The sequence below is a fragment of the Crotalus tigris genome, unplaced genomic scaffold (genome assembly GCF_016545835.1).
Source record: "Crotalus tigris isolate CLP2741 ecotype Arizona unplaced genomic scaffold, ASM1654583v1 scf7180000017600.4437325, whole genome shotgun sequence".
Classification (NCBI taxonomy): Eukaryota; Metazoa; Chordata; class Lepidosauria; order Squamata; family Viperidae; genus Crotalus; species Crotalus tigris.
The window spans coordinates 3,624,941-3,638,230 of NW_024096504.1; the positions used below are offsets into that span (position 1 = coordinate 3,624,941).

Genomic DNA, 13,290 nt, shown 5'->3' on the forward strand with positions numbered 1-13,290 from the left:
TTCCTTAACTTTTTTTCTTGGTTTTTTTTACATGTTGAAAGAAGCTTTTTTTTATTATTTTTGACTTTGGGCACAAGTTCATTTTGAGCCTTAGGCTCGGACTGTTTGCTAATATTCTGCTTTAGTTATGTGCCCCTCTTTCCACTTTTTATACTTGCCCTTTTTATCTTTCAATTTATCAGTGCTCTTTATGCAACCATGCTGGTTTCTTTTGAGAGCTATTATTTTTCTTCTTTGTTGGTATTGTGCTAGACTGGGTTATTTTTAAAAAATATTTCCCAAGCTTCTTGTTTTCCCCTTGAGGATACTCATCCATGGAATCCCTCCCAAGTCTTCATCCTGGTTCATCCAATCCAGGAATTAATAAACAACATGGCGACTGCTTTGGGAAGAAGATTGCCATTAGTAATGGGGCTAATGGCTCCTAGAGTTTGGATGGAGTATGCAGAATTTAGGTCTTTTGTCTTCTTGATCTCCTAGCTGTGGCCTTTCTGATAGTTTACATCTGCACTTGTATAGAGCTGGCTCCTGCTTGGGACAGAGAGACTTGGGGGCAGGGTTGGTTTCTGCTTTTTAAAATCCTTTTGAGGAAATATATTTTTCTGCACTTTTTAATATTTCCTTCTGTGGGGCTGACTTCCCACATAAGATTGGAGAAGATAACTAGGTACATATAATGCTCCATTTTTTTCCTTTTTTCAAGAACAAATCCAGTTCTTCTTAGGGTTGAATAAAGGTCTATACAACCTCCCCCTTCTATCTTAGCTCAGGTGACCCATGCACAGTAGCAGAAATAAACTGAAAAGTCTGAAGGGTAGTTGAGAGAATCACCTAATTGTGACCAAAACAGTAACACCCAATTCCAAGAGAAGAAATATCAGTTGACTGGAAACAATGCTGAAATTTGCAGAAATAAAAAAGCCTTGATTCCCTAAATAGAAAAATGTTAAAAATGTCTTTTTTCTTTCTTTCTTTTTTCTGTTTTTCTTCCATTTCTTTCCTATTTTTCACTGTTCTCTTTACTTATATTTACTTATATATATATTTGTATTGTTATTTTGCAAAAAAACCACTTTTTTTAAATAAACTGTTTAACGTCTCCCCAGATTACTCCCAGATTATTGCAGCGAGTTCATAATTGGAATCCTGTCGACCCCTGGCAACAACCAGCGCTTCCAACCTGAGAACTATCCGACGACCACGAACGCAACTCCAGAGGATGCTGCATCGCCCGTCCTGCTGGAACTACACATCCCAGAATGCATCTCGGGCAGCAGGAGGTTGGTGGGTGGCGCGTGCGGTCTATTAGTAGGAGCGGAAACAAAAGATCCGTCGATTAGGAGCGGAGCGGCACCTCGGCTTCGGCCTTAACACGCCCCGCGAGCGCCCGCCCTCCCCCTTCCTGGAGCAGCCGACGCTCTCCTCCTCCTCCTCCTCCTCCTCCTCGCAGCTTCCCCACACCGGTCCGCCCGCATTTCCCGCTGCCCATGGCGCTGAAGCGGATACAAAAGGTGAGCGCGCCCGAATGGGCTGGGCCGGGCCAGGCAGCCCCCTCGTCGGTTGGGAACCGGGTGAACTTGAGCTTCCCGGGCCTGTGGCGAGGGGGTGGGAAAGGAGAGAGACAGAGACAGAGAGGCAGTTAAGCCAGAGAAGACTGAGGGGAAACCGCTTTGCGTTTCGGGAAAGAGGCGTCTCTGAGCGGGAGGACACCGGGACCCAGGCCTACCTGAAAGGACTTGAGGGCGAAGGGGATCGAAAATAATGACTCCCCCCCTTCTTTTTTTTTTTCCTCTTTGGGAGGTAGGTTCTCGCAGAAGCTCCCTATGGATAATTTAGCAAATGATAGGCATTCTTCTCCCCCCCCCCCATGGAAAAAATGCTTCGTTCTCCTTTTCGACAGGCACCCTTATATTTCCTCCGGACTTAGTGGAATTGTCAAAATAAGGGCAGGAAATGATGCACGGGTGTGCAATTTTCCACAACAGAGAAGAAGAAGAAAGCTTGTCCATACAAAACTAGCCAAGTTAAAGATGTTTAGCCGTTCTTCGATAAGAGTCTCTGCTGGAGTATTTTTCCCCTGGCCAAACGTTGAATCACCCAGACTCCGAATGGTTTTTCCCAAGCAATATTGTTCAAGGATGCTTTGTGTAGAAATTGAATGTTAATACCAGGGTTGTTTTTAATGTTCAATTGCTGTAGGAAATGTTTTCCCTTGTTGGGTGGTTTGAAAAGCTGCAACTGCTCACCACATAAAATTAAATTTATTGCTGTCAGATTTTTTTTTATTTGTAGATTTTTCCTAGCACTTTTAACATTGCCTGGTCAGGAGAAGAAAAAAGTTATTTCTGTACAAGTTTTTACTGCATCTTAGTAAATATACATATCAGACCTAGTTGGGTTGAAGTGTGTTATAAGAGTACCTCCTGCTCTGCTATTATTTTTGCAGCCTTTTGTGATGTTCTTGGAAGTGCATATGGGCAAGCAGTTGGTAGGTTTTTTTCTACTTGGCAGTTTTCTCTGCCTAGCAGGGTAAGTGTAATTGTGTTTGGAATAAAAGGATGTGATTATGTATATTCCACTTAAAGGTGAGAATCAACAGTGTCTTACTGAAGAATTAGTCTGAAGAATTTGCTTCTGAATGCCTTATTTCTAAAGTAGTCTTTGCTTGTACCAGTTCTTGGAAAATTTCTGGTTTTAACTGGCTCCTTAGACTTTGCTTAATTAGTGTTAATTTTAAAATGTGAGAGGATTCAGATTTTGTCATTTGTTATTTATGTTGTTAAATTAGAGAAAATGAGGAAGAGCAACTAATGTCTTACCAAAAAAGAAAATGAAGTTTTTACTGATGACGTTAGCAATGGGTGTCATTTAATGAGATTTTATTTGCAAAAATAGGCAAGAAAATATTGCAGAAAACCATTATAATTACTCTAGTGTACTTTGTTCCAACCATGGGCATTGCTTTAATTGTTGGGAGATATTTTTGGGTGAAGATTTGGATCTCAGAGCACTGTTCATAAAATCACCCTGTCATCTTTTCTTTCTAGAATTCACAGGGAGAGCTTTGAGACAAGTTGACTACCACAGGAAATAGTATGCTGGGCTAATCATAAAAGCGTTCTTACAATTTTCCACTTTACTAGATCGTTCGTTGTAGCTTCTTGAGAAGTCAGTTAATTAGAAAGGCAAGGTTAAATCAAATTACTTTTAAAAATAGAGTGCTTGGGATATGTTAAACGTTATGTCAAGGTTGAAATCTTAAGTGCCTTTAAACAAGCCCTATTATAAATTTATTAAGAATTACACATGTTTACATATGTCATATATTCTGATTAAGTTTCCAATATTGCAACTTGTGAATGAATAATAGGTAAACTTTCTTTTTAATAAAATTAGACCCTAGTCAGATTATTAGTTTTCTCTTGGGGTACTAGGATATTTTAATATTATAAAATTATTATATATTAAATATTATAATATTTATAAATATGTTGAGACCATCGAGTTCAGTGGTTCTCAATCTTTTTAATGCCGCAACCCCCAACCGGTCGTAAGTCAAGGACTACCCAACCAGTCGTAAGTCAAGCACTTTTCCTGCCCGGGAACGCCGCGCATGCGTGGTGCCGCCCCCTGCGCTGGCCGAGGCATAGCTGGCAAGCGGCAGAGACGGCACAGGCCACCCACCGGCTGGGCCACCAGCTGGCCCAGCCCAAGGGAGGTAAGGCACCAGCTAGGCCCCACGCACGCCAGCAACCCTCCCTGCGCCCGCCGGCCTCCCACCTCCCACGCCTGACCCTCTTTTACTTACATTTTTAGTAGTTGCTCAGCAGGGAGGGGTGGAAACTTCCAGACAGCTCGCCTTTGCTGCAGACAACTTGCAGCATCGTTTGCAGAATGGGACTTTTCGCAGGCTCAGCAGGGCAGAGACAGCCTGGACAATTCCTATTGGCTTTTGAAAGCCAATAAAATTAGACTCTATTCAAGAGAGTCTATTCTATTGGCTTTCAAAAGCCAATAGAATAAAAGGGAGTAGCACAGTAAGGAAAAGGGGGAAAAATGGCGGACTGCGTTGTTTGGCGACCCCCGTGAAATGGTCGTTCGACCCCAAATGGGGTCCCGACCCACAGGTTGAGAACCACTGATCTAATTGGTGGCTTATTTGTTTGAAAATGTGGATGTCAAAAGGTTGTTTTTTTCTCACTTGCCTGTATTTTTCAAGTACTCCACCAAATGATTAGCAAGTAACTGTCAAAGGCCCACTCTGGAAATGTTTCCCATAACCCAGATGTATTTGGAGTTCTATAGAAAGAAAACATTTTGTCAGGGTAAATAACTTATTTATACACATAAATGCACTTAATAATTTGATGTTTGAAAACTCAATCCTTTTTTTCTGCTTTCAGCATTAACTTTGTATTTCTAAACGTATATATAGATTTTCTATATAGATATTGATGAAAGATTTGACTTACAGTCCAAAAACTTACAGAAACAGACTTTAAATCAGCTTCATGAGATCATTGGTTTAAACTTCTATTTTTTATTATGTTCTTAAATCTGATGATTAAGTGATTTTAAAAATATAGAGTGGATAACTAGAAATGTTCTGTTTTTGTTATCCTTAGAATAGATACAAAAGTATTTTGTTAACTAAGCAGGGAACATTTAAGAATTGAATAACAGTTGTGTCTTTAAGGCAGATAAAAATATTTGTAAGGAATTTCAGCTTTATTGAATAAATTGAACTATCTCACTTGACTCTTGAAATTTACTTTCTTCAACTAAATGATTGGTAAATACAAATATCCTTATACGCTATGTCAGTGATGGTGAACCTTTTAGAGATCGAGTGCCCAAACTGCAACCCAAAACCCACATGCATCATTGGGTGCCAGGTGGGTGTAGGTGGGTATGACCCATTGGGTGGGTATGGCTGTGGTGATAACGGCAGACTGGGTGGGACTAAAAAGTTCAGTCAATCAATTCCAACTTTACAAGATCTTTTTTTCCCCACGAGAAGTTGAAATTGACTGATTGAACCTTTTTTTTTTTTGCACACGGCGGCGGAGGCCTAAAGCGAAAAGGTTTTATAAAACTCAGCTGAAGGCCTAGGACTGGGGCGACAGCACGCATGCCCACAGAGAGTGCTCTGAGTGGTGCCTCTGGCACCCATGCCATAGGTTCGCCACCACTGCGCTATGTTACTTAAATGTGTATTATTGTTGTTGCAAGTGTAGTAATATTTCTTCCACTCATTGATATGAAAGAATCTCCATTAAGATAGTTAGAACTTTGTGAAGTTTCTGAGAGAGATTAAATTCTGAGACAGTTTCCCAATTAACCTTCCAATAAATGATATTTAACCCATATTTGAAGCTCTTTTTTCTTTTTCTGTTTATCTTTGTATATATCATGACTATCATGACTAGCACATTTGAAATTGGTGTGGATCTATTGGAGTTCCTAGCTAAACAGTATAATACCGTTTTTAGTTATTCGTGCATTTTTTTTTCTTATATCTTAAAAAACCTCCCAATCTCCAATAGCTATATGTATTTCAGTTTTCTGAAATCATCTTTATGATACCAGTTTAAGAGACAAGAGCTAGATTGATAGATGACAAACGGAAACTCTGGTGATAGGCAATAAGAGAAAGCAAAATAAATATAGGTAAATGAGGAAAATGACTTTAGGTTGTAGAATAAACTATTTCTTTAATAGAAGTAGAAACAATTTATTTGTGAGTCTGCCAGCACTATAGCTGTTCAATCCTTGGACCTGACATGTAACCTGCAGCTTCCCAAAGAGATTCCCCCTCAAATATTGAAAGATATACATTGACTTCCAGTTTCTTTTCTGGCACTATTCAAAGAGCTTATTTTTCCATATCTAGGTTTTGGGTTTGAACATGTGAATGAATGTTCTGAATCTGTTGAATCTTAGTTTTTCATTTAAACAATTAGGATTTCAGATAGGAGAGGCACAATGTGGATCAGGGCAGATTAAGAGAGTGCACAGGGGTGCTTGAAAGGCATGCTATGGGAAGGGTGCATGTGTGTATGCGAGAGGTGCAGCATTGGTCAGGGTGTGTAAGTGAGTGGTACATGGGTTGGGGAAAGTTGAGAAGAGTGCATGGGAGTGTTTGAGAAGGGCAGCATGGGTTGGAGAGAATAAGGAGGTGCGTAGGAAGCGCTGGGTAGATTGGGGAGGGTGTATGGGGGTCTGTAAGTGGTGTTGTGCAGCTCAGGAAGGCAATATGAGGATGTGTGCAGACTGCGAGAGGCACCATACAACTTTGGGGAGGAGGCTTGAGGATGCAGCGTAGATTGGGGAGTGTGCACAAGTGACCCATGTGAATGCAGAGGGGTTGGCGAGAGCGCATGAGACGTACCCCCAGCAAATTACAATCTTCCCTGCCAGCTTCCCTTTCACTTTCTAGGGATGCTGACATGGAAGGTTGCAAATAGCAATCATGTGATCATGGGGTGCTTAGCAAATGGTTGTAAGTGTGAATGGGTTACTAAGCATTCAGATCACAATAATGTGACCACCAGTTGTTGGGAATCACTCCAAAGACCAGTTATATCTGTCATGTAGTTTCATTATAACTTTGAATAGTCATTGAATGAAGAATGAAGTTGAACAGTCCCTGATGTTATGGCTGTGATCAGCACTTACATCAACCACTTCTTGCTATCTCCCCCCACCCCCAATCTCTGCCCTTTTCACCAGCCTCCCAAGTCATAGTGCAGATAGCAGTTGCCTGACATAGGGTCAGGACGGGCACACCTCTCAGGAGTGGGAGGAAGGTGGCAGCTGGGTGTAGCACAGCCAGCAGAGCTCAGATTGGTGAAGCTTTGTATTGTGATGCTGGGATGGTTGGCCATGGAGCTTGAGCTGGCACTCCTTGATGCTGGTAGAACTAGAGGTCAGAGGGCTTCTACTTCAATCCTGATGCTGCTGGGTGCCTACCACTTCTAAGAATATAGAATGGCCACAAGGAGATTGGGGTGGATGGTAGGAATTCAAAAAGAGTCAGTCCCATTCCTTACCACAATTTGGGGCTGAGACAGACCAAGTTGGGAAAGCTTGGATTGAGGTAGATGCTTGCCTAATGACCAATAGGATTTAGTAAATAATGGCATTGAGAGCTGCTGGGAGCAACTGCATCACTAAGCAATGGAAATTTTGCTCCCAGTTACCATTTTAATCAAGAACTAACTGCTATTATTTCTGTTTGGCCATGATAGGAAAACAAGCAAGTCATTTTTTATTTCCACAGCAATTTTTCTCAGAAAAATTCCAAAACAAATTTTCAAAAGGAAAAGAAAAGTTTTAAAATCATCATAAAAACCAATAATTCTTAAGAACAATAATGAAATTAAAAGTAATATTTATTTCAGAAGCAAAATAACAAGGCAAACTTAAAAGCAGTCAAGTAGTCTCAGTGATTTTAGCATCAGCAGTTTAATTTCTTACCTAGACAGGAACCATTAACACATACAATCTCGTGCATAATTAAGAGTATCCGCTGTGTTTCAATGAAGTAGATCTCTAGGAAGATTTTATGCTGGTCAGCATTTTACAGATCTTTTATTTAATCTGAAATTGAAAATTGTAAAGAGATCAACAGGTTTTCCACTGCCTGCAGTTCAATAGCTTTGTTATAGGCCTTTGCTATATTCAACTTCCATGAGACTTGGAAATTGGACACTTGTGGATTCTCCTTTGGACTGGTAGTATCAGCGCTTTGCATAAATAAGTTATTTTCTCTTCTCCCTGAAACCTGAGCCTTTGGATTTAAAAAGGTACTGTGCTGGGAAAGATTTTGCCATTGGTTTCTTTGGACAAGTACACATTGAAATGACACGCAGCTAGTTTTTCAGAATAAAATTAATTTCAAATAAGCTTAATAGTTTTTCTAGAAGGTCAGGGGAATTATGTGAGGAACAACAAACATTTGGCTTCGTATTCAGTTATCAGAATGAATATTCATTTAATGTAATTTAAAGTAATAAATGAATGTTGGTGAATACTAATTGGTTATAACAATTTTAATGTGAGTAAATGGAAGGTCCTTTAAAAAAATCAGATTCACTGACTGTTTGTGGTTAATTTAAATTGTGGCTTGTTAAATAATCATAATGCCTGGTTCATAATAATAAGCCATAAACCATGACTCATAAACCATAATAGCTGGGTTTACACATTGTGCTAATCCAAACTATGTTTTACCTTAACACAATGTGGTAATCCAACTACCATCAAGTTTGTAAATAGCCACCCTGTAAAGATGTGATGCCCCAGGGAGAAAAAGAAGTGGAAAACATTTTGGACACCTCAGTTTCCCCAAGAAACATATTGGAAATTCTAAGACGAACAGAGAAAAAAATTCCAAAGATTTTTTTTTCCTTCTGGAATTGATGCTTTCTTTTTCAAAAATGGGTAATAGGATGGCTATGTAAAATTATAATAAGATAAATATTCATGACTATATTGTATTTAATATTTATTGTGTTTAACAGCTATTAGTCCTTACTATGATTATAATTCTAGTTCTGCCTCAATATATTATCTTTTTGCATATTAAATAATTTCTAATTTTCAGCTGTTTTTTACATCTAAGTTATAAATAATTAAATTAGTTTAGTTAGTCCACTGCAAAATGATTTATAATAGTCATATTTAAGTATTTTAGGCATTTATTTTATATAAAACAAAGATATTCAAACTTTTAAAATTATAATCCTAGTCATCTTTAACTCAAGGTTATTTTCATTTCACAACATGGTTTCATGAATAACTATGCATAGGATATATAATGTAAGCCATCATGGAAATATCTAGAAAATATTTTTTCCTTCTTTACTGATTAATTGGTTAAATATGAATAGCCTCTTGATAATGAAGCTAGGAATTTAGTAAAGTATTTATGATCCAGTCAAAAATAAATATTGTTCTGACTATGGAATTCAGTTAGCTTATTCCCTTGAAATAATAACAATGAGCTTTCCCACTGCAAAGTCACTCCCACCCACCCAATTTGGGTGAGCTTCCAGAACAGATGGGTGGATGAAGATGTGAAATCCATCAATTCCAGTGAGATTCTCCACTGTAAATAGCATTGGAAAGCATTAATGTTTGCCTTTAATGTATTACTGTTCTGAATATAATTTTGACTTCTGACCTCTCTACCTTTTTGCTTCACATAGGTTTCTACTTAAGGACATATATTTTAATGTTCTAGTTTAAAATAATCTTCAATAATTCTGGTGGTTGGAATGGTTCTTACCAAGTTTCTACTTGTAGCAGTACACTATTTTTTTTTCTAATTTAGTGTTAAGAATTAATTACCGTATATGCCGGCGTATGACTTCCGCAAGTGCTAAACTCGGCGCCAAAGACGGGGGTCGTCTTATACGCCTAGTCGTCTTATACGCCGGAAATACTGGTAGTTTCCAGCGTATAAGACGACATTCTAGGAATGCGGCTCGGTGACAAAGACGGGGGTCGTCTTATACGCCGGGTCGCCTAATACGCCGGCATATACGGTAATTACTAAAAATACAGTTCTTAACAATTTGTGTAAAGAATTAAAAAAAATTCTGTCCTACTGAACTGCTATATTGTATTGAGGGAATTAGTTTGTATCTAGTTGAATAAGATAAGAAATAGATTAAAACATTTTCACTTAAATTGACAATACATATAAACAGTATTAAAACAGCCACATAGATTGATAAAGTTTGTACTAAAAAATAAAAATTTCCTTTAGTGCCTAAAAAGAGAGATTATAGCATTTTACAGTATATCACCCAAGACATTTCTTCTTTTGTTTTATATTGGATTTAAATTTTATTTTATAAAAAGAGATACATTATGCATACTGTATACTATATCTGAAGTTGAACTGAGGGCTAGAACTGAAATATATAGATCAAACTCACAATTGTCCTAGAGCTGTATTTAATACTAATATACAGGGAGGAAAAGAATTATTTGATCCCCTGCTGATTTTGTATGTTTGCCCACTGACAAAGAAATGATGAATCTATAATTGTAATGGTACGTTTATTTTAACAGTGAGGGACAGAATAACAACAAAAAATCCAGAAAAACACAGTTCAAAAAAGTTATAAATTGATTTGCATATTAATGAATGAAATAAGTATTTGATCAATCAGCAAGATTTCTGGTTCCTAGGTGTCTTTTATACAGGTAACGAACCGAGATTAGGAGTACTTTCCTAAAGGGAGTACTCCTAATCTCAGCTTGTTACCTGTATAAAAGACACCTGTCTACAGAAGCAATCAATCAGATTCCAAACTCTCCACCATGCCCAAGACCAAAGAGCTGTCCAAGGATGTCAGGGATAAGATTGTAGACCTACACAAGGTTGGAATGGGCTACAAGACTATCGCCAAGCAGCTTGGTGAGAAGGTGACAACAGTTGGTGCGATTATTCACAAATGGAAGAAACATAAAATAACTCTCAATCTCCCTCAGTCTGGGGCTCCATGCAAGATCTCACCTTGTGGATTTTCAGTGATTATGAGAATGGTGAGAAATCAACCCAGAACTATATAGGAGGATCTTGTCAATGATCTCAAGGCAGCTGGGACCCTAGTCACCTAGTAAACAATTGATAACACACTATGCTGTGAAGGACTGAAATCCTGCAGTGCCCGCAAGGTCCTCCTGCTCAAGAGAGCACATGTACAAGCCCATCTGAAGTTTGCCAATGAACATTTGAATGATTCAGAGGAGAATTGGGCAAAAATGTGGTCAGATGAGACCAAAATTGAGCTCTTTGGCATCAACTCAACTCGCCATGTTTGGAGGAGGAGGAATGCTGCCTATGACCCCAAGAACACCATCCCCACTGTCAAACATGGAGGTGGAAACATTATGCTTTGGGGGTGTTTTTCTGCTAAGGGGAGAGGACAACTTCACCGCATCAAAAGGATGATGGGTGGAGCCATGTACCATCAAGTCTTGGGTGAGAACCTCCTTCCCTCAGCCAGGGCATTGAAAATGGGTCATGGATAGGTATTCCAGCATGACACATGGTCAAGGCAACAAATGAGTGGCTCAAGAAGAAGCATATTAAGCACATTATTTTCGAATATTCAGTTGAGGTCTGCCTTAATGTAATTTAAATCTATTAATTTTTATTCCTGTTCCCTGGGAGCACCCTGAGGTCAGATCAAGTCCTAGCCATCTTCTGTGACATCTTTCTGGGTATTTTAGGTATTTATAGAGAGCTTAGTCATATATTCTTTCAAGTTTGTCTTTTCAGGCTAAATATCCCCAGATATTTAGTCATGGGACTTAGTTTCTAGATCGGGGTCCCCAACCAGTCCGTGGCCTCTTGGTCATCAGGCCACGGGAATGGCTGGCGAGTGCGCACACGTATGCATGCATCCTCCCCACTTGTGCTAGCGCTGCTGTGCGGGTGCTAGCAGCCCCGTTTGCTATTGCACGGGCGCTAGCGCCACCACCAGCATCATGCAGGTACTAGTGCCTCATTTGCGCATGTGCGCAGGCACTAGCACCCTGTTTGCACAGGTGTGCAGGCGCCAGCATCGCCACCAACACTGCCATGGGTGTGTGTGCGCTGCTTGCGCGTGCGGCTGCTACCGCACCGCCATACGGTACACATTTTGCACATGCGAGCGTGCGTACATTTCCCTGCTCCTTTCTTTCCCTCCCGGCCACCAACCCAGAAAGGTTGGGGAGCTCTGTTCTAGATCACTCTGTGTCCTCCCCTTCCCCAGTATCTGTTCCAGTTTCTCTAAATCATTATTGCTATTTAATGCTGAGAATTGCACATAATACTTGAGAAATGGTAGACTACTTAGAGAAATCTATTTTTCTTACTTACCAAGATAATATTGAATTTTATTTCTGTTTTCTACAGTATAAACCTACCCAATTTTATGCCTGAAAATTTGAGAAGCATTTCCTTCACATCAAAGTCATGAAAAAAAAAAATACTGAAGAGTACCAGATTCAGGACTGATTTCATTTCATCACTCCACTTGATATCACATGCAGGTAGAAGAACTATTGAGCAGGCTTCAGATACATTTCTTGGACCAGCGATGTACAGTATTCATTGTCTTCTTTCAACTGGTAAACAGGATAGTTTGGGTTCTTTGTCAAATACTTCAGTTACATTAAGATCTATTCTGTCTATAGCATTCCCCAAATCTACTCAATCCATGATAACCACTGGTAATCGTAGTTTTATTTTTAAGGGTGTTTGGATCATTCTTTTTACAATATGGTCTGGAATCTTCCCAAATTCCCTTTTCTCCCTTCTTGAAGATAAATATAATATTTGTTCTCCAGTTGTCTGGAATTTCATCGTTTCTCCAAGAGTTGTCAAAGACATAATGGCACGTCTGATAATCAGCAAATTCCTTCATACCATAAAATCAAGTTCATCTGATTCTGGAGATTTCATCTCACTTCAAGTGAGCAGGTATTCCATGACTGCATTTCATCCTGCCCCTTCATCCTGCTCTTTACACTTGCCAAATGGAACGTCTATAAGAATAGGTTCTGCTTTTTCTGTGTTACCTGTTAGCATTTTGCCATTTTCACTGAGCAGCTGATTCTTTTACCTTTTGTTATGAATATAACTTGGGAAGCTCTTATTAATAATTCATTTATTTTTGCATCCTTCACCAATATCAGCTCATTTAGAGCTATAGCTTTTCTGACAACTGTAATTTTGGGATGAATAAATGAGTTTATTTAAAATACATGCAAGCTGAGCTTTGCATTTGAAAATGAAGCAAATGGGCATGAAAAATTGAGTCTTTTTAGTCATAGTAAATTGCTTACAAAATTCTTTCACAAAAGAACCCCTCTGGCCCAATCATTTGGCATCCCTGGAAGGTTGAATTTTCAGGCAGTTGGAGAGTTGATGCAGTTATGACATTCTTATATTAGGGTTTTATTATGTTAATACTTTTAATATACTTCATTAGTATACATAAGTTCATAGTATATAAGTTTATTTCTATTGCAATATAAACTTAAAAAACATAAATGAAGTACAACATACATTAATATTTGTATACTTGGGTTAGAATTAAAGTTTGTAGACTTACTTGCTTTTCCTATATATTTTGTACACCTGAGAATGTTATCTTTACCTCTTACAAACTTCTAATTTAGTTCACATTGTTAATGAAATTGTGCCGTAGCCAATAAAATAATAACTTCAAAACATGGTAGTATAAATTATCACTGGCTCTTTCCTTGGCCCATGAAGGGTTT

General features: G+C 38.8%; 1 protein-coding gene across 5 annotated transcripts in view; it reads left to right on the top strand.

Moving 5' to 3' along the window:
* The first annotated feature begins 1,326 nt into the window (after nt 1–1,326).
* Nucleotides 1,327–13,290, top strand: part of UBE2D1 (ubiquitin conjugating enzyme E2 D1) — a 43,011-nt gene continuing 31,047 nt past the window's right edge. The window contains exons 1-3 of one of the 5 annotated variants that reach the window (XM_039367420.1): nt 1,360–1,511; nt 11,921–12,135; nt 12,355–12,487. Coding sequence is in view for 3 of the 5 variants with exons in the window: in XM_039367393.1 (XP_039223327.1) it covers nt 12,052–12,135 (84 nt within the window). In the remaining 2 variants the exon portion in view is untranslated. Of the gene's footprint in view, nt 1,512–11,920; nt 12,136–12,354; nt 12,488–13,290 lie in introns of all 5 variants that reach the window. The other 4 variants (XM_039367432.1, XM_039367393.1, XM_039367410.1 and 1 more) reach the window with 4 other exon arrangements.